Genomic DNA, 20,983 nt, shown 5'->3' with positions numbered 1-20,983 from the left:
ATTTGCTCGCGATATCAAAGTACCACCGTCTTCTTGTATTCATTTTGATCAGACCTTAAACAAGCCATTCAGCATAGTCAGCCTAACAATTTTCTTCCCCCTAGGATAGTGAAGACGACATTTGCTATGCTTTCCTTTATTGGTCACAGCATTGAGTATAAGAGTTGGGAGGTAATGTTACGGCTATACAGAACGTTGGTTAGGCCACTTTTGGAATATCATGTGCAATTCTGGGCTCTTTCCTACTGGAAAGATTTTGTGACACAGTGGTTAGCACTGCTGTCTCACAGCGCCAGAGACCCGGGTTCTGACTGGCGACTGACTGTGTGGAGTTTGCACGTTCTCCCAGTGTCTGCGTGGGTTGCCTCTGGGTGCTTCGGTTTCCTTCCACAGTCCAAAAATGTGCAGGCTAGGTGAATTGACTGTGCTAAATTGCCCATAGTGTTAGGTGAAGGGGTAAATGTAGGGGAATGGGTCTGGGTGGGTTGCGCTTTGGTGGGTCGGTATGGACTTGTTGGGCTGAAGGGCCTATTTCCACACTAAGTAATCTAAGTAAGAAACTTGAAAGGGTTCAGAAATGATTTACACGGTCGTTGCCAGGGTTGGAGGATTTGAGCTATAAGGAGAGGCTGAATAGGCTGGGGCTGGTTTCCCAGAGGCTGAGGGGTGGCTTTTTAGAGGTTTATAAAATCATGAGCGATATGGATAAGATAAATAGACAAAGTCTTTTCCCTGGAGTGGTGGAGTCCAAAACTAGCGGGCATAGGTTTAGGGTGAGAGGGGAAAAATATAAAAGGGACCTAAGGGGCAACTTTTTCATGCAGAGGGTGGTGTGTGTATGAAATGAGCTGCCAGAGGATGTGGTGGAGGCTGATACAATTACAACATTTAAAAGGCATCTGGATGAGTATATGAATAGGAAGAGTTTGGAGGGAATGGGCTCGATACTGGCAAATGGGACTAGATTAGGTTAGGATATCTGGTTGGCATGGATGAGTTAGACCAAAGGGTCTGTTTGTGTGCTGTACATCTCTGTGACTCTATGACTACCTGAATGGTGGAAAAGGCCTTTCAGTACAAAAGAAAGACAATTGCAGAATTCTGCCACATCTACTGCAATTTATCATTGACTAACTTCTGGCTCAGGGACAAGTTTTCCCACAGATAAGAAAGGGTTGAACTTTCTAAATTGCAGTTGAATGATTTTTGACAGGGAGGCACATAGCATCTATTCTACCATAGTCTGGAATACCTTTCCTTACCTAGTCTTCCACTTTTCACCTTACTGAGAACACCACCTGGCTCTTCAGGGCACTTCCCGTGTAGCCATACAGCCAGAGAAGTGGAAATGCTCATCACTTGTGATGTTAGCACCATCTGCAAAGCTAAGATGCACAGTACCTCCGAGGATACAAGCCAGAAACTGACTCGGAGTGTGGTGCATAGCCATTATCATTGAGGACATGGCCCAGAAAGTTCACTCCCAGCCTAATGAACAGGGACCTGGAGATCTTAGTGGACAGGGTGATGGAGAGGAAGGCTGGGTTTAATCCAGCTGACTGCCACAGTAGACCACACCAACAGAAAGAGCCAGCATGGACCTAGATAGGGGCCTGGGTTAGTACAGTTTGCCAGGATGAAAAGAATGTCCTGCGGAGCAGAAGTTAGTTCAAAGATCTTGTGTGCTCCACAAGGGTAGATGTTCACCATTTTCTCTCTGCTACCTCACACTCGAGGGCCACCACTCTAACTCTGCCAGTGCATGCACGTCTCATCAATGCTCATAAACTACAGCTATTATTACCACTCAACTCTCACCCACCTCATCTCCCTCAAAACTGTTAACGTTTCCTGCACCCAGTGCTGCCTCGTCACTCAACTGGAGATACCACTCTACCCCTCCTGCTCTTACATCATTATTAACTGCTCTTCTATCTACTTCGACGACACTCCACCCCTCCCTTTCTCTCACTGCAGAAAATGTGGACCTAACTCCAGATCGATGTCTTCACAACTCTCTGACTGCTTTAACCATAATCCCTGGACTGGTTGGTCCAATCCCTGAACTGCAAGGACAGGGATGCCCTAACTCTGATAGAATCAGGCACTGCCTGGGCTGGAATTAGCCAAGACCCTTGACAAGGCATCACAAAACCTTTAACTTACCATAGTCCCTCTCCTCCCCACTGATTGCTGGTCCCCTTTCAAGCATGGTCATTTGCTTGAAACAAGCAGTCTCTGTTTGAATAAATTGCATGTCTGAAGTGGGCACAATGTGAAGCCATACATCAACATGTCCAGACAGTTGACTGTTCAGTACTCTCCCCCACTCCCCCTCATCTAATGACAAGCTGCCTACCCCTCTCTCTTTGTCTCTCTCTCTCTCTCTCTCTCTGCCCTGAAATTCATAGTAAGCCAGGGAAGTTGGTAATATCAGAGTTAACACAAAGTGAATGAGTTCTAAGAAAGCAAGGTAAGAGCCACAAGATGTATCTCATGCATCTGCTTGGGATGCGCAAAAGGAAACAAATCCTGGTAAACTGTTGGGTCAAAGGGTCTGTTTCCATATTCAATGAGTTTATACAAGTCCTAGGTATCTCTGGGCTTCAAAAAGTCAAATGTTGAAGGGCTGATGTGGTGTGTGAGTTGGTGTGTGAGCAGCGATGAGAGTGTGGTGAGGCTGATGGTTTGCCCATGCTGACTGCCTTGGATAAACATTGAAGAGGCTGGTGCCAATGGAGTGTGCAGTGACAGAGGCTGGACGATGTTTGGGGCAAGCAAGGGCAGAGATGTAGTTCCAGGTACCTGGCCCAACTTGCAGGTTGGGAATTGGTGCTGCCTAGTTCCTTTGGGGAGGAGAGCAGAGAAATGTGTAAAAATAAGGAGAGCTGGATGAAGAACCGGATGCAACTGCGCGGAGATTAAGTAGTCACCACTCAGTGAGATTCTGAAGTTATTATGAAAAAGCATAAAGGGAGAAAAAAAGGCAAAAAAGATTTCTTTACAGCGCAATTCTGATTTTTGTCCATTCTCTTCGGTACCTACACCAAGCAAAGGTAGAAAGTAGAAGTATCATATGACTAGAACTTTGCAAACTGCCCCAGGGATCCAGACAGTGAACCCCTATAAAAAGCAGGTGGAAGATTCATGGTTAACATCCAGACACTGCATCTCACCCATAACAGACTAACCAATGCTGCCTCCACAAGCCTCCAGTTATCCAGCTCTGGCAGAAAAGTCAAACACACAGTGTTGTATAATCACTCATTCTGACATCTCATATCCTAATTTTAAAATGACATTCTCAAAAAAGTGACTTGCATCAGCTTGGCAACATAGCACTTGATCAACTGGGTAAGATTTCTTCTGACCTCGCTCCTCAACCTAGGAGCCAGTTCGATAAAATGCCTATGTATAAGAAGGCGTAGCTGTCAAAAAGCAGTCTCTTTGCTGCACCTTGTCCAGCACCATCATTAGGCCCAGCAAAATCATGGCAATAACATGACCCAGAGCTACGAAAGGCAAAAAAAGCAGCATAACATCGAGAAATCTTCAATCAATTTTCTTATTCTGGAGGTCAACAATGAAAGTACTTTCATATAACTTCTGGTCAATTGCACGGTCCTTGCTGTTTTGATCCACACTGTATTTTTAAACTCGCCATGACGAATTGTGCTTGAATTTTTCGGACAGTGTGAAACTTCTTAGTGACTGTGGAACAAGGTACTTGCTCATCATAAATCGGTCTTATCACTTCTCACTTTCAGCAGTTGAAGGACCCTATTCATGTGGTTTTCAGCCAATTCATAATATATCTGCAGCTGCATTATTCAGACTCCTCATGGCTTCTTAAACTAGTATTTCTGATGTAGCTTTCTCATCTATACAAGAAAAATTAAATCTAACATTCAAGCATTTTCCCTTTATTCAACAATAGATTGTATTTATACTGAGCCTTTAATGTATTAAAGTATCCCAACTTTTACAAAAGCACAATCAAAAGAGTTGACACAAAGTCACACAAGGAGATACGAGGATAGGTGAACGAAAGATTAGGGCGAAGTTCACTTGCAATTTGTTAGCTCAATGCAAAAATTTGACTTGCTTTGAGGGCCCTACTAGATTCAATTTTCTCTCCAGGAAGGTGGGAATGGGATCACGCCAGATCTGTTGACTCAGAATCAGAGTGTTAGAGGCCAAAGGCTGGTGTGTGTTGATGCAAGGTGGTTAGAAAACCCAGCTCTCTTTGCATCAGGTCGTGACACTTGAACACAGCTCATCTGCCTTGTAACAACATTTGCATCCATTTGTGACTTCTTCACTGTAGGTTAACACCCTCAGAACAGCCAGTGTACAAAGGTCACCTCTTTGAATTGGATTTCCCACCTATGTGAAAAATACCCTGCCTACTGGCAAGATTTTGATTGTTTGACTTCATAATCCTGCAAAAATCTGGTCTTGGTCAAAGGATAGGTTTTAAAGGGAGTGTTTAAGAGAGGAGAGAGAGGTAATGAGTTCTAAGGAGCAAATTCATGAGTTGAGGGCCTTGGTAGCTGAAAACATAGTTGCCAATAATTGGACGATAAAAAATTGGAGATGCTCCAGAATTGGGGTAAGAGGGATTTTGGAGGGCTGTAGAACTGATGCAAGTAGCGGGGGAGTAAGATAATAGAGGGGCTTGAAAACATAGGTGAGAATTTTGAAAAATCAAGGGTGTCTGATCAGCTTCATGTTTGGTTCCATTGACAACACTGCATTATTAAATCTCTCTTTTTTTTGGGGGAAATATTAACCATTATTTGTCTTCTTTTTGAAGAAATCTGAAATTCAGAAGTTATCAGAACAGTCAGGGTGGATAATTTTTAACCATTTGCTCGGTCACTACTGTTTGCCCTCCCAATTCTTTCTTCGCATCCCATTCTAAACTCCATTGATCCATCCTTCAAAAGGCTACATTCACATAGGATTCCATTTAGCAACCAAATTTCTCTTTTGCACCTGTATTTTTTGGCTGCAGTTCAAAGCCACACAAATAATTCTCAAGAAATTTCAGAACCATAAAGTGGTAAGTAACTCACAATCAGAGGGAAACTATTATGACTAATTATGATAAATTGTATTGCTGCAAAAACATATTTCAGAATAAATTGTAAACATCAGGAAATGGCAAGAATAAATAATTTGCAAACATTAAGAGAAACAAAGTATTTACCCACAGACATCTGTCCACTAAATTTCTCAATAGTGTATAATTCAGACTCGCAACCAGGACCAGTGGAAATTGGCCATTTCCTTTGGCTATGTTGCCAATAAAAGTTGAAAAAGATGGTGCTGGAAAAGCACAACTGGTGAGGCAGCATCCAAAAAGCAGGAGAGTTAATGTTTCGGGAATAACATTCCTGATAAACAGCTTATGCCTGAAATATTGGCTCTCCTGCTCTTTGGATGCTGCCTGACCTGCTGTGCCTTTCCAACGCCATCTTTTTCGACCCTGCTCTCCAGCATCCACAGTCCTCATTTTCTCCTACATTGCCAATAAAGACTATAAAGCTAAAAGGCAGCTAGTCCTGAAACACATTGCCCCACATAGTGTCATGACACTCTGTCTTTGAGCTTGGAATTTTTTTTTGAGGGACATTAGATTAGATTAGATTACTTAAAGTGTGGAAACAGGCCCTTCGGCCCAACAAGTCCACACCGACCCTCCGAGAGCAACCCACCCAGACCCATTCCACCTACATTTACCCCTGCACCTAACACTATGGGCAATTTAGCATGGGCAATTCACTTAACCTGCACATTTTTGGACTGTCGGAGGAAACCGGAGCACCTGGAGGAAACCCCACGCAGACACGGGGAGAATGTGCAAACTCCACACAGACAGTTGCCTGAGGCGGGAATTGAACCCGGGTCTCTGGCACTGTGCTGCCCACTCATTGTTCTGAATTATTCTAATCACGGGATATCTGAAAGGTATTTGTGAGCAACCTCAACATCCAGATAATGAACTATTTGGGTACTTTGCTCTGTAGGTGATTTCCCAAGCAGAGAACTTACTGGTGCAAAATGTTTCTTTTCCTCCTTCACATCCCATTTGGGATCTCTTTCCTTTAGTTACATCTCCCCCAACCCAAAAATTACCAGATCATCACAGCCTACCCTGGCCATGCCAACTCAAAACTTCAACTCAGCTCATGTCACGCACCCACCTTTTTTAAATAAAAGAGTTTTGATCTTCTGATAATTATCCAATCTGCCTCGGTCACATTCTCAGACAGTCCATTCCAGACCCTAGCCAATCACCGCATTAAAAAAAAAGTTTCCTCCTATCGCCTCTTGTGTTTTGCTAACCACTTTAAGTCGATGTCCTATAGTTTTCAATTCTACAATTCCTCTCTATCTGCTCTTCTCCAGGCTCAGTGTGGTTTTGAATACTTCGATCAAATCTCTTCACAAGCATCTACCTTCACCAATTTTTCAGAGTAAAGGGAATGGCTCATTTTGCGAACCATTCTTGTCCATCTTTTCTGCAGCCTCCCAAAAACCTTCCTTAAATGTCATGCTCAGAATTGGACACAAGAGATGATGCTGGTCCATGACTTCATAAATTCATCGTTGCCTCCTTGCTTTTGAGCTATTTTCCTTGGTTTATAAAGTTTTTGATTCAATGTGCCTTGCTAACCACCTTCTCAATCTGATCTGCCTCTTTTCATATCTTGGCTACATATACTCCCAGGTCCCCTGTTCCTGAACTTCCCCTTCGTATTGTATAATTTATTTATATTGCCTTTGTCATTCTTCCGACCAATATCTATCACTTCACACCTCCTTGCATTAAATTTTATCTGTCATATGCTAAATGATACCACCAGCCTGTCAAGGTCATCTTCATATCGATTGCTATCCTCCCCATTCAGGATCCTGTGCCATCCACAAATTTGACATTGTGCCCTACACACCCATGTCTATGTCAAGAACAGCAGGAATTTTTACTCTGCCCCATGGTGAAAATGATTTGAGGCTAAGAATCCAAAATCTGTCTGTCCAGAAACTAGGATTGAAAATATCCAATTCTCAAATATTCACTTGAACAAAATATTGACTTATTCTTCAAATACCAGGATAATGTAGACAGCTGCTGGTTCTTGCTGATGCGAGAAACCAGTTATCCTGTTTTAAAACTAAAGAACTGCGGACCTGGAAATCTGAAACAAAAACTGAAATTGCTGGAGAAACTCAGCAGGTCTGGTGACATCTGTGGTAAGAAAGCAGGAATCAACATTTCAGGTCACGGAACTCTAAACATTAATTAAGTTTTTTTTGTTAGTTATCAGTTTTGTTGCTTTGTTCGAATGTGTGTGTCAGTCTAATTCCCACACTAAGTCAGCAAATCTGAACAACTCTTGATGCCACCTGACCTGGATGTCCAAAAATCCAGGAAAATCCATAATGCAGGATGGTCTCACTACTGAGGCTGCTGGAATTTTGCTTCCCAATTTGTCTGTGCATTCCTCCAGATGGGAAGCAAAGAAAAACAAAAACATTTACCACTACTGTACTGTTTCCTGCCACACAGAAAACTTTGTATCAATTGTCCATTTTCTCCATGGGCTTCAAATTTGCTGACAAGCCCGTGGTGCGGCATTTTATCAAACACTTGGCTGGTTCATGTCCATGACCCTCACCAACCCTTTGTCAGCTCATCAAAAAACTCAAACAAAAATAACTTTTCCTGTTGAAATCCAAGCTGGCTAATATTAACTCATCCACATTTGTCCAAGTGGATATCAATATTATCCCAGATAATCATTTCTGAAAGTTTAATCACCAATGATGTTAAACTCACCATTCTATTCAAGTTCATCCCCAAACTCTCAATTGAACAAGAATTTGCAATTTGCCAGGTCTCCGGCAACATTCATGTGTTGAAGAGGTTTGGATGAGTATGAATTGTGCCACTCATTCCTCCTTCAATATCTTCACCTGCATTAGATTCAATCCTGGTGACTGCTACATGAAGTGCTCTCTCTTCTTTATTAATATTTAGTTCATTCAGTATCTCAACTCACTCTTCTTTCACTAAAACTTTGAAAGCATCTTCTTCCTCGGTAAAAAACAATGCAGATTGCTAATTCAATGCCTCAATCATTCCCCTGCCTACTACCATGAATCTGCTTTTGGGTCCTTTAATTGGCCCTACTCCTTTTATTATTTATATGATTAGAGAAGACTTCTGGAAGTTCATCGTGAACTGGATTTAAAAAGAACTCTACGTATGAAGATATTCAATGTGTTCGCTTCTTTCCATAGCATCATGATGGGCAAGGTCAGTTAAGACACCGATATTTTGGCACATTTTTCTCTTTGCAGCTGTCATTTGTCTTAAGGTTTTCCACAGAGGGTGTCCAACTTTATGATTAGTGACAGAAATCTGTTCAGCCTTAGCGCAACTGAGATTTAAGACAAAGTCATCCCAAGTCCTCATCAGAGAGTTGCTCCACATGAACAATGCCACATTAGCAATCTATACCGTAGAACACTTGCCACAGCAAATGAATCAATTCCCTGGTGCATATAAAGACTTTGGTCTGACCATCACTTCCAGTGGAAGATAGCACCATCTGTCAGTATTGACAGCGTGGTGCTGGAGGTTGTTTGGTAACTTCACACATCTGTCATTCACGATCTGTCACTACACACCAAAGGTCTTTTTGCAGCAGAGAGCGAAGCCAGTCGGGGAGGTAAGTGATTGTTATTTGAGTGGAGAAGGAACCCAAGACACTACACGTGTAGTGTCTCCCACCCTCCCTCCTCTTCTAACCTAAAAAAAAAAGGTAAGCTACTTAGTGTTCTTGTTTTGGAGACTAAGTGTAGAGTTATGGCAGCGCAGGCAGTGGAATGTTCCTCCTGCAGGATGTTTGAGGTAGGGGTGACCACCGATGCGCTTGCCGACTTCATCTGAAGGAAGTGCAGTCAGCTCCAGCTCCTCACAGACCGCGTTAGGGAACTGGAACTGGCGATGGATGAACTGAGAATTATTCGAGAGGCTGAGAGGGTGATAGATAGAAGCCACAGGGACATAGTTATGCCAGAGAACAGAGGTAACTGGGTAATAGTTAGAGGTGGGAAGGGGAGGAAGCAGGCAGTGCAGGGATCTCCTGTGGTCGTTCCCCTCAACAATAAGTATACCGCTTTGGATACTGTTGGGAGGGACAGCCTAGCAGGGGTAAGCTGCAGTGACCGGGTCTCTAGCACGAGGTCCGGCTCAGAGGCTCAGAAGAGAAAGGGGGAAGAGGAGGAGAGCGCTAGTTATAGGAGACTCTATACTTAGAGGGACGGACAGGCGGTTTTGTGGACATGGGCGAGACTCTTGGATGGTTTGTTGCCTCCTGGGTGTCAGGGTCCGAGATGTCTCGAACAGTGTCTTCAGAATCCTTAAGGGGGAGGGTGTGCAGCCAGAAGTCGTGGTGCACATTGGCACCAACGACATAGGTAGGAAGAGGGATGGGGTGGTCATTCAGGAGCTCAGGGAGTTTGGCTGGAAGCTAAAAACTAGGACGGACAGAGTCATCATCTCTGGGTTGTTGCCGGTGCCACGTGACAGTGAGGCAAGGAGTAGGGAGAGAGTGCAGTTGAACACGTGGCTACAAGGATGGTGTAGGAGGGAGGGCTTCAGGTATTTGGACAATTGGACTGCATTCTGGGGAAGGTGGGACCTGTACAAGCAGGATGGGTTGCACCTGAACCAGAAGGGCACCAATATCCTGGGAGGTACGTTTGCTAGCACTCTTCGGAGGAGGGGGGGGGGGGGGGGAAGGGGGGGGGGGGGTTTAAACTAATTTGGCAGGGAGATGGGATCCACACTTGTAGTCCAGCAAGTAGGTTAGCTGTTTTTCAGGATGTCCAAGAATGTAGGGAGGCTGTGGAGAAGGTAGCACTGACAGGGAATACTTGCGGACACAGATGGGTTCAAGTGTGTATACTTCAAGGAGTATCAGAAATAAGGTGGGTGAATTTAAGGACTATGATGTTGTGGCCATCACGGACACGTGGATAGAAGAGGGACAGGAATGGTTGTTGGAGGTTCCTGATTAAAGATGTTTCAGTAAGATTAGGGAGGGTGGTAAAAAAGGAGGGGGGGTGGCATTGCTAATTAGAAATGGTATAACAGCTGCAGAAAGGCAGTTCGAGGGGGATCTGCCTTTGGAGGTAGTATGGGCTGAAGACAGAAATAGGAAAGGAGCAGTCACCCTGTTGGGTATTTACTATAGGCCCCCAATAGCAGCAGAGATGTGGAGAAACAGATTGGGAAACAGATTTTGGAAAGGTGCAGAAGCCACAGGGTAGTAGTCATGGGCGATTTCAACTTCCCAAATATTGATTGGAAGCTCTTTAGATCAAGTAGATTGGATGGGGCGGTGTTTGTGCAGTGTGTCCAGGAAGCTTTTCTAACTCAGTATGTAGATTGTCCGACCAGAGGGGAGGCCATATTGGATTTGGTATTCGGTAATGAAACGGGACAAGTGATGGACTTGTTAGTGGGTGAGCATTTTGGTGATGGTGACCACAATTCTGTGACTTTCACCTTGGTTATGGAGAGAGATAGGCGTGTGTAACAAGGTAGGTTTTACAATTGGGGGAAGGGTAAATACGATGCTGCAAGACAGGATCTGAGGAGCATAAGTTGGGAGCATAGGATGTCAGGGAAGGATGTCATTGAAATGTGGGACTTTTTCAAGAAACAGATACGACGTGTCCTTGATATGTATGTACCTGTCAGGCAGGAAAGAGATGGTCGTGTGAGGGACCCTTGGTTGACGAGGGAGGTTGAATGTCTAGTGAAGAGGAAGAAGAAGGGTTACATAAGGTTGAGGAAACAAGGTTCAGACAGAGCGTTGGAGGGATACAGGATAGCCAGGAGGGAGCTGAAGAAAGGGATTAGGAGAGCTAAGAGAGGGCATGAAAAAATCTTTGGTGGGTAGGATTAAGGATAACCCCAAGGCCTTTTATGCATATGTGAGAAACATGAGAATGACAAGAACGAGGGTAGGTCCAATCAAGGACAGTAGTGGGAGACTATGTATTGAGTCGGAAGAGATAGGAGAGGTCTTAAATGAGTACTTTTCTTCAGTATTTACAAATGAGAGGGACCGTATTGTTGATGAGGAGAGTATGAAACGGACTGGTAAGCTAGAGGAGATACTTGTTAGGAAGGAAGATGTGTTGGGCATTTTGAAAAACTTGAGGATAGACAAGTCCCCCGGGCCTGACGGAATATATCCTAGGATTATGTGGGAAGCAAGAGAGGAAATTGTAGAGCCGTTGGCAATGATCTTTTTGTCTTCACTGTCAACAGGGGTGGTACCAGGGGACTGGAGAGTGGCGAATGTTGTGCCCCTGTTCAAAAAAAGGGAATAGGGATAACCCCAGGAATTACAGGCCAGTTAGTCTTACTTCGGTGGTAGGCAAAAGCAATGGAAAGGGTACTGAGGGATAGGATTTATGAGTATCTGGAAAAACACTGCTTGATTAGGGACAGCCAGCACGGATTTGTGAAGGGTAGGTCTTGCCTTACAAGTCTTATTGAATTCTTTGATGAGGTGACCAAGCATGTGGATGAGGGTAGAGCAGTGGATGTCGTGTACATGGATTTTAGTAAGGCATTTGATAAGGTTCCCCATGGTAGGCTTATGTGGAAAGTCAGGAGGCATGGGATAGTGGGAAGTTTGGCCAGTTGGATAAAGAACTGGCTAACTGGTCGAAGTCAGAGAGTGGTGGTAGATGGTAAATATTCAGCCTGGAGCCCAGTTACAAGTGGAGTTCCGCAGGGATCAGTTCTGGGTCCTCTGCTGTTTGTAATTTTTATTAATGACTTGGAAGAGGGAGTTGAAGGGTGGGTCAGTAAATTTGCAAATGATATGAAGATTGTGGGAGTTGTGGATAGTGAGGAGGGCTGTTGTCGGCTGCAAAGGGACTTAGATATGATGCAGAGCTGGGCTGAGGAGTGGCAGATGGAGTTCAACCCTGTCAAGTGCGAGGTTGTCCATTTTGGAAGGACAAATAAGAATGCGGAATACAGGGTTAATGGTAGGGTTCGTAGTAAAGTGGAGGAGCGAGGGATCTTGGGGTTTATGTTCATAGCTCTTTGAAAGTTGCCACTCAGTTGGATAGAGCTTGTAAGAAGGCCTATGGTGTATTAGTGTTCATTAGCAGAGGGATTGAATTCAAGAGTCGTGAGGTGATTTTGCAGCTGTACAGGACCTTGGTAAGGCCACATTTGGAGTACTGTGTGCAGTTCTGGTCGCCTCACTTTAGGAAAGATGTGGAAGCTTTGGAGAGGGTGCAGAGGAGATTTACCAGGATGTTGCCTGGAATGGAGAATAGGTCGTACGAGGATAGGTTGAGAGTGCTAGGCCTTTTCTCATTGGAACGGCGAAGGATGAGGGGTGACTTGATAGAATTTATAAGATGATCAGAGGAATAGATAGAGTAGACAGTCAGAGACTTTTTCCCAGGTACAACAGAGTGTTACAAGGGGACATAAATTTAACGTGAAGGGTGGAAGGTATAGGGGGGATGTCAGGGGTAGGTTCTTTACCCAGAGAGTGGTGGGGGCATGGAATGCGCTGCCTGTGGGAGTGGCAGAGTCAGAATCATTGGTGACCTTTAAGGGGCAATTGGATAGGTACATGGATAGGTGCTTAAGCTAGGACACATGTTCAGCACAACATCGTGGGCTGAAGGGCCTGTTCTGTGCTGTATTGTTCTATTTCTATTTCTATTTCTACCCTAAAGATGGTGACTTGGCCATTGGTTCACACCTCCTTGAGGTGTTTATACTTCTGACAGAAGAACACCCACAAAATATGAAGATGGCAAACAGTGATACTGACAGTTGGAAGACAGTCTGATGGGGAGACTTCTGGAGGCTGACCATCTGGAAGGCCATTTGAAGAGGTGAGCAGAAATGAAAAGCCCAGCTTGCTGGGAGGCCCAGAGAAACCCAGAGGCCTGAGAATCCTGAACTTTCCTCTCTTTCTGATTAGCGTCTGTAGCAGAGATACCCAGGCCAGGAAATAATTAACACAGATCAAAGTGGCACAAACCATCATATTCCAACTCAGAATGCAGCTATGAATTTGGCCAAATGGAAGGACGATTTCTACAGGTGGAAATATTTGTCTTCAGAGAAACGTTCAGCTTAATTCTAGATGTTTTATTATAAATAAAGAACTGATCATACATTTTCTGAATACACCTGCTGGGAATATAAAATATTGCTGCACTGCATATTTATTAGAAATATGTAATATCAATCCAAATCCTGAAACTGATACACCACACTAGGTAATAAATGTTTATTCCTTAGTGTGTCAACTAATTTGTTTTAAAAAAAATAAGTTAAGCACTGTCACTTCAATTATTTTTGATCAGAATAAACATTCCATAAATTGGCAGCAACAAGGTGTGTTTGGAGCTTGGTTTCATTTTGAATCACTATTTCACTGCGCACAACAGTTCTGGCTATTGTTCACTACTAGTAGCTTACAGTCTTGTTCTGCAAGTCTTCTGGGAAAAGGCTAATTACGCAGAAGTCGGTTCATTACAGATTCTGACTATAATGTTAATGAGGAAACTGCAGGTAAATAGGACCATTTGGTCTAGAGAAAGATTTGACATAATTGTCAATTACATTTTTTTTACAAAGTGGACTCCAGTTGATTCAAAGCGAAGTTAGTTGCTATGAAGATAGTTGGAATTCAAGTAAAATGAAACAAAACACTGTCTGTTGCTCGAGCGTTCTTTTCTTTTTACATTCCTTCGTACACACTCATAATGTAGACCCATTTATTTCAATTCCCGAGTCCTCTATTGAAGCATAAGCTGACTCCACGCATGGTTTTAAGATTAAAAAGGCAACTTCAAAAGCAGGGGCAACAATTACAGATGATTTAAACCACTATTTCCATGAAGTTTCAGGTTAAAGGCCACATATAGCTCAGTTTAATCCAGTCAACCAGCCCAGATGAGATGAAAGGAAGGAGACATTTTCCTTCCAGGAATATAAACAGGTTAAGCAAGGTGGCATGTAGAATATAAGGTTAATCACTTTGGTCCTATGCATAAGCAGGACGTTTTTTTTAAATTAAAAGGGAAAATCCTGAAGATCGATGTTCAGAGACATTTGCTTGTTCTTGTACAGGGAATACAGAAAATCAACATGTAGGTACAAATGAGCAATTAGAAACGCATAAAGCATGTTGGTCTTTATTACAGGATGACTGGACAAGAATAAAGACGACTTGCTACAATTATGCAGGACTTTGGCGAGACTATATCTGGAATACTGTGTATAACTTTGGTCTTCATATTTAAAGAAGGATATATGCTCATTGAAGGTGGTTCTTCAAAGATTCACCAAAACAGTGGTTGGAGTGAGAAGATTGTCCTGTGATGTGCAGTCCTAGTGAATGGGGAAAAAATTCTCTGGAGTTCAAGTGAATAAGACGTGATTCCACTGAAACATACAAGATTCTGAAGGGGTTTGACAAGGTAGATGCTAGAGATTGTCTGCAGTGATCATGAAGCCTAAAACACAGGGCCATAATCACAAGATAATGGGCAGATCATTCAGGACACTGGTAAACTGCAGGAACTTTTAAAAACATCCCAATAAACTGAATCCCATCCAGATTCCCCTTGACTCATCATTCTTGTACAGCACATTTCTAAAGGATTAGAAAGAAGTGGTGACTGTTAGCTGGGTACGACAATGACCAGTTAGGTGTCCAGCATGATAATTAAGATTTAGAATTCAAACAACTGAAGCAAATTTGCACACTTTCTTCTCCTACCAATGTTATTGAGAATATTTTCATATTATTACAATGACAACTGTCTATGAATTGACTGACATGACATGTTAATCATTGCTCCTGTCTCACCTCACTGTGATTCCAGTTCATCCATTGCTGTTGCCCTGCTAGAGACTCAACAGCCGAGTTACCATGGGAACCCAATAGGACAACTTCATGCGTCAACTGTGGAAACGCTGCAATAGAAATCTTGTTTTTGTAAGTTAGGTTACGGCATCATGGCTGCACACTCAAGTGATTAAAAATGTAATTCTGGTCACCAAGTTGCAAAATCAAGTTTCAGAAGACACAATAAAAATTATAGGTGTTTTTGTAGTTCCCCATTTATAGAAACTAATTTTAAATTACTCACTGATGTTGAAGTAGAAGGTTGAAGTGAGATTGCAATCAGTCTGCTCTCTGAATTCTACAAAAGTTGTCTCTCCTACCTTACACAGTACAACTTCAGGCCAATGTGATCACATTTTTTTTAAAAAAAGAATTGCTGGGGTGGCATATTGATTTCCTGGCGTTCGGCATCAGGCCAACTCTCATACAGTGCATGAGAAGATGTAAAATGTGTCCTGTTTCCTAACATGAATGGTTTAAAAAGATTAACTGTGTCAAACAAATATTTCAGTTGTTCTTTTTACCTCATGAAGGTATTGAAATAGCTTGCACCGCATTTGCAACGTTGGATTTTTTTATTTATCATGGGACACGGGCATTGTCAGCTGGCCAGCATTTACAGATTACAGAAAAATGTATATGTTGTGGCCTCAACTCCAATTTTCTTTATTGCTGGACTCCCTCATCAATAAAAAGAAAATCGAACTCTGCCTTGAGTAAATTCAATTATCCCATTCCACAGCTTTCTGGAGAAAGGAATTTCACATACTAATGACCCTCCGACAGAAAAAAAATTCATCATTATCATAAAAGGGATTTTTAAACAGTCTCTTCTAGTTGTAGCCTTCCTCACAAGAGGAAACATCCTAGAGGATGACTCTCATGCCAACTCCACTTTCCCTTTTAAATTAATTGAATGGCAGTAGATTGGGAAAAGGGGATGTGCAATGAGATCTGGGTGTCCATGCACATGAGTTGTTGAAAGCATGCAAGATGGTGATGAAGGCAAATGGTACATTGACCTGCATAGTAAGTGGATTGGAGTACTGGAGCAGGGATATCTTGCTGCAACTGTACAGGGCCTTAGTGGAGACCACACCTGGAGTGTTGTGTGCAGTTTTAGTCTTCATACCTGAAGAAAGGTGCTCTGGCTTTGGAGAGAGTGCAACAAAAGATTTACCTCTCTGATTGCAGGGATGGTAGGACTGACATCTGAAAAAAGTCTGGATCAGTTGGGACTACATTCACTGGAGTTTAGAAGAATGGGAGCGTTATGGGGTTCTTATAGAATCAAAATTCTAACACGGCTAGTCAAGGTTTACACAGGAAGGATGTTCCTAATCACTGGATCACTGTGCAACCAGGAATCACTGTGTAAGGATACAAGATAGACCACTTCAGACTGAGGTGAGGAAAAGTTTCATCACCCAGAGAGGAGTGTGCCTGTGAAATCCACTGTCACAGAATGTGACTGAGGTCAAAATGTTTTCAAGGAGTTAGATATAGTTCTTACATGTGATGGAATCAAAGGGTATGGGGTGAAAGCAGGAACAGGGTGCATCCCCTGTTCATGATTGCATCAGGAACATGATTGCATCCAAAGATGAAGCAGGTGGAAAGGGTTAAAGGCCCACACCTGCTCCCATTTGCGACATTTCTGTTAAATAGAGACTCTTACTCTCTTTATATTTCCAGCTTCCTTTCTCTAAGAGTCAGAGGGTAATTATGAGCTCACACCTAGCAAGATTTTTGTTTATGTCCAGCTACTTTGGGCTGGCTAGATAACACCACAACCAACAAGATCAGTTAGTGAGAAACAAACAGAATTTTTAGACTGTGCCTTTATGTGCACTGGGCTGTGTGCATCCAATTTTCCCCTTCCTTGAATGAATTGATTTAGTACTTGCATACAAATCTGTCGATACAGTCAGTCTTGTTATTTCTTCAAGGCAGTATAATTTGTACTTGATACTGGGAACTGATGGGTGACAGACCATGAATGAAATATAAAAGAGGGATGAAAACAGAGGAAAAAATATTGAAATTGTGAGGGGACAAGTGAAAACAAAAACACAAAAATGCAGAAAGAAGGAAAAAAAAAGGAGAAATAAAGGTAGAGAAAAAAGAAAATCATAATTGATGTTTAATATGCACTTTTAAGAAAACAGATGTGCATGGAGTGAGTTTATCATTTGTGAGTTACAGAGAGTGTGTGCATAAGCGTGAGGGTGAGTATTTGTCAGGAGGGAAGGAGGGCAAGGGGTATTTGTTAAGGTGGAAAACAATTGCTGCACTTCCCTCAGTTTTCCTCAAGGACCAAGATTGTGCAATCGTTCAATAGCTGTCAAGGAACTCAGCAAAGTGACTATATTTCTAAGTGCCAATTGGTATGGCATGAACATCCCAGCCACCCAAAATGCACATACTGAACCCAGTGAAGGGCAGAACTCAAGAGTGCGAATCCTGGCTTTCTTTTCCATCTGGAAGCACTAAAAGGCCACAGTTCCCCCTTGCTACTGCCTCACAGCTCCAGGAACTCTAAAATGGGAATAAATGATTATTACACACAGCCTTCCCTGTTGTCTCCATAGTGATGTTCAGAGTTTTGGCAACTAATTTTACATGACAAGAAGGCTCCTGCAAATGGTTTGAATGGGTTTTCTTGGATCACAAAAGTTATGAAATATATTGACCTTCCCCATTGTATTATGAATGTGGAAAATACAAAATTTCACTTGAAACAATCACCACTCCATTTTATTGCTTAATTAGCAGATACTGTGGTAAAGTTCATCCCATTATAACTCTGTCACCCAACAGTTCCCACTATCAAGCCTCACTAATTATACTGCCTTCAAAAAAATAACAAGACTGACTGAATCGACAGATTTGTATGCCAACAAGTCAATTCTTTCAAGGAGAAAATTGGATGCGCACAGCCCAGTGCTAGGCCCATATGTTCAATTTTGTACTAATTTTAAAAGTTGTAATTTATTCCATCCACTTACATTATTAACAAGGGCCCAATTTGGCACAAGCTAGTTGAAACATCAGGGCTGCAGTGTTGGAGCCCTAGAAATATCCTTCAAGTGTAACATCGTTCTGGGAGCATGGGATCATCGCTGAGGTTCTGCTTACCTTCACTCCTCTGTAGATATTCAGGCATCAGTGTCTCTGGGAGCGTGGCTGGCAAGGAATAACCATTCTTCCTAGCTACAACAAGGTGAAAGGCAGCACAGAACTCGAAGAGTGTCAACGCTCCATCACAATCCACATCAGAGAGCTCCCTACAGGGATAAGGGCTGTTAACATCCAGAGCCTTCACTCCTATCAGCAGCATACAAATCCTCAGAGGACACGAGTAGGATTTCAACATTAAACTCAAACAAAAAATTATTTTCCTCTCAATTCTCTCAAATATTGTTCCTTAAAAATTCAATATGGTTTTTTTATGGAACATAATGTGCAACACAATGATTTTACAGGATCCGTTCCAGATAAAAGGAAATCTGAAACATTTCTCTCCTGAAACTCTAATTCACTCATAGTCAGAAATCGTTGGGAGATGTTAAACAAGAATATGTATGAATTAAGATTTAAGAGTCAGCCAAGTAGGATAGTCTCCCAGATTAAACAGGAATACAATGGACATTGGCTCATCACCAACAGAAAATGGATGGTATCTAGAAGAATAAGGTAAACAAGGAAACCTTTATTTCTATACCAAAGAAACAACAGCTTTCAATCCTACAAGGTTCAATACAGAACCATTGCAATTATTTCAGCATACTACTATCATTACAGCAAAACCTGTTCCAGATTTTATTACATTTGAAGAAAAATTAAAATAAAAAAGTTCCCTCAATGTTCTTTTATTTCAGTTCTACTGTGATCCAATATGTTTGTCGCAGTATTTTGGGCTCGTACAGGAGGCCATTCACCCATCGATCTGTGCTTTCAGGTTAGTCTCACTCCACTCCCTTTCCTGCAAATCCCTGCTTTTTAAAAATCATCTGCAAGTATTCTTACAATTTCGTTTTAAAAGCTACGAGTAAATCTGGATCCATCATCATCATAGGCGATGCATTCCACGTGTAGTCATTTGTTACATTGAAACAGCTGAAATTGATCCTTGGGTTTTGCTATTTCTGCACTCATTTCTTGCCTGGTAAACAACAATTTAACGAAACACATTTCTCTAGCTCTTGGTCAATATTGCATCTGGGCTGCTCTTGGGTTTTTAAATCTCAAATCACTTCAATTTTACTGACAAGCCTCACAGACCTTCTTGATAATTGTTGTAACTCATACTCAGAAATGTTCAAGACAAACTCAATTTTCAAAATCACGCTCTATTCAAAACAGTAAATTTAACTCAAATGCAAGAAAACTTGTAGAAATTATGTTAAATGACTAGGAGAACAGATGATGTTTCATAGCTAATCTTATTTCAGATATTTTATTCTATGTTCTGTTTTCTTTGTTTTTGCTTTTAAGTGATCTGACTTTAAAAAAACTTATTAAATTGGTTCTGGAATTTCACAATGATGGAGAGCTCTTCTATTGTGGTGAAAATTGAGAAACAGCAAGCTCCAAAACAAAGCACTGCAGTTGCTATTTTCAGAGGGGCATTATGGTGTTGTGTCAGGATTCACACACATGCAGTACCCAAAAGCAGGTGGCCATTTAAATCAGCTGCCTGTGTCCTGATCGATTTTGGTTTCCAGGGAGTGTGAAGCCCAACATGTGTAGAGTGGACCAGACTTGCTTTTACCAGGTCCTTGTGCATTTGTTTGCATAGTTAGGGTATTGCCTTGGAGAGGCAAGATGCTCTTTGGAAAGGTTAGAAGCAGACGTTGGGTGTGCAAAAAGTGCTCAAATACATCAACTATCAAGCTAATTGGAACAATCAGCAAACCTTTCAAAAAAAAATCTGCCAGGATTGTTGAGAGGAACTGTCAAAAGTAACTGTCCAAGATAACAGCCTAGGCTTTAAAACTCCCTTCTTTTAAATATTTGTAAAAAGAAACTGTTTGGAGTGCTTAAAAACAAACCATGATGTGCTATTTTATAGTTTGATTGGCATCTTCAAATGGTTATAGACTCTTTGAAGTGGGATTACGAATGAATTCCAATGTTTGTTGTTAAAAACAGGTTGTACATTTGAAAGCTTCATACATTTTATTATGTAGTTAAAGTAATGTATTTTTAAATGATTTTTTAAAAATACAGTGAAGTTTGCAACACAAACCTAGAACTTAATTTAATAGAATTTTACTTTACTTCACCTCCGTGTGGGTCTAAGACTCTGCCTGTTGTGTATATTAGGTGAGCTGTCACGGTAGGTATAAGAGAATGAGGGTGATAGGTGGAGACATGGTTTAGCTTGAAGAGTATATGGGAATATGGGGTGGATACAGGCATGAGTGTGGAAGAGTGAAGTATGGGGGAGACTGCATGTGGTGGTGAGATGGAGGAATGGATTGGCAATGATTCTCATGGCAGTGACATCAATCAAGCATACTGTACCCTCCGAGATATTAACACTGATTGTTATAATCAATTAGTGATAAAAGCACTTCGTTCTGAAACTGCAACAAGCTATAAAAATGTGTTGTATTAGGTAACACTGCCACCAGAGACTCAGACAATTGTGAAAGAGTCCCATTCCAGCGATGTAAGCAGAATATCGAAGCTAACATTGCAGTGCAGTACTGGTGAAGTGCTGTGCTGTCAGATGTGACACCTTTTGTGTGAAGTGTGAAACAGACATCCTGCCTGTCTTATTTGGTCAAGGTAATGAAATTGCACAGTAGTAATTAAACAGATCAATGAAGTGCCCCATAGATTCCCAACACCTTGATAAATGTCCATATTACAGAGGAGGAAGTGCTGGATGTCTTGAAACGCATAAAGGTGGATAAATCCCCAGGATTTATTTGAGTGAAATAAGGGTTGAGGGGAAGGGTGAGAGCAGTAACAAATTAAAAATTCTATAT

General features: G+C 42.0%; 1 protein-coding gene across 6 annotated transcripts in view; it reads right to left on the bottom strand.

Moving 5' to 3' along the window:
- reps2 (RALBP1 associated Eps domain containing 2) overlaps positions 1–20,983 on the bottom strand; it is a 205,429-nt gene that overhangs the window by 64,915 nt on the left and 119,531 nt on the right. For all 6 annotated transcript variants that reach the window (XR_011962488.1, XM_072584435.1, XM_072584436.1 and 3 more), the window contains 2 exons: positions 18,123–18,271; positions 14,946–15,052 (listed from right to left, as the gene is read on the bottom strand). Coding sequence is in view for 5 of the 6 variants with exons in the window: in XM_072584435.1 (XP_072440536.1) it covers positions 14,946–15,052; positions 18,123–18,271 (256 nt within the window). In the remaining variant the exon portion in view is untranslated. The remainder of the gene's footprint in view (positions 1–14,945; positions 15,053–18,122; positions 18,272–20,983) is intronic.

This window comes from Chiloscyllium punctatum, chromosome 15, assembly GCF_047496795.1.
Source record: "Chiloscyllium punctatum isolate Juve2018m chromosome 15, sChiPun1.3, whole genome shotgun sequence".
In the NCBI taxonomy this organism is placed as follows: Eukaryota; Metazoa; Chordata; class Chondrichthyes; order Orectolobiformes; family Hemiscylliidae; genus Chiloscyllium; species Chiloscyllium punctatum.
This window is presented reverse-complemented; position numbering and strand designations above follow the sequence as displayed.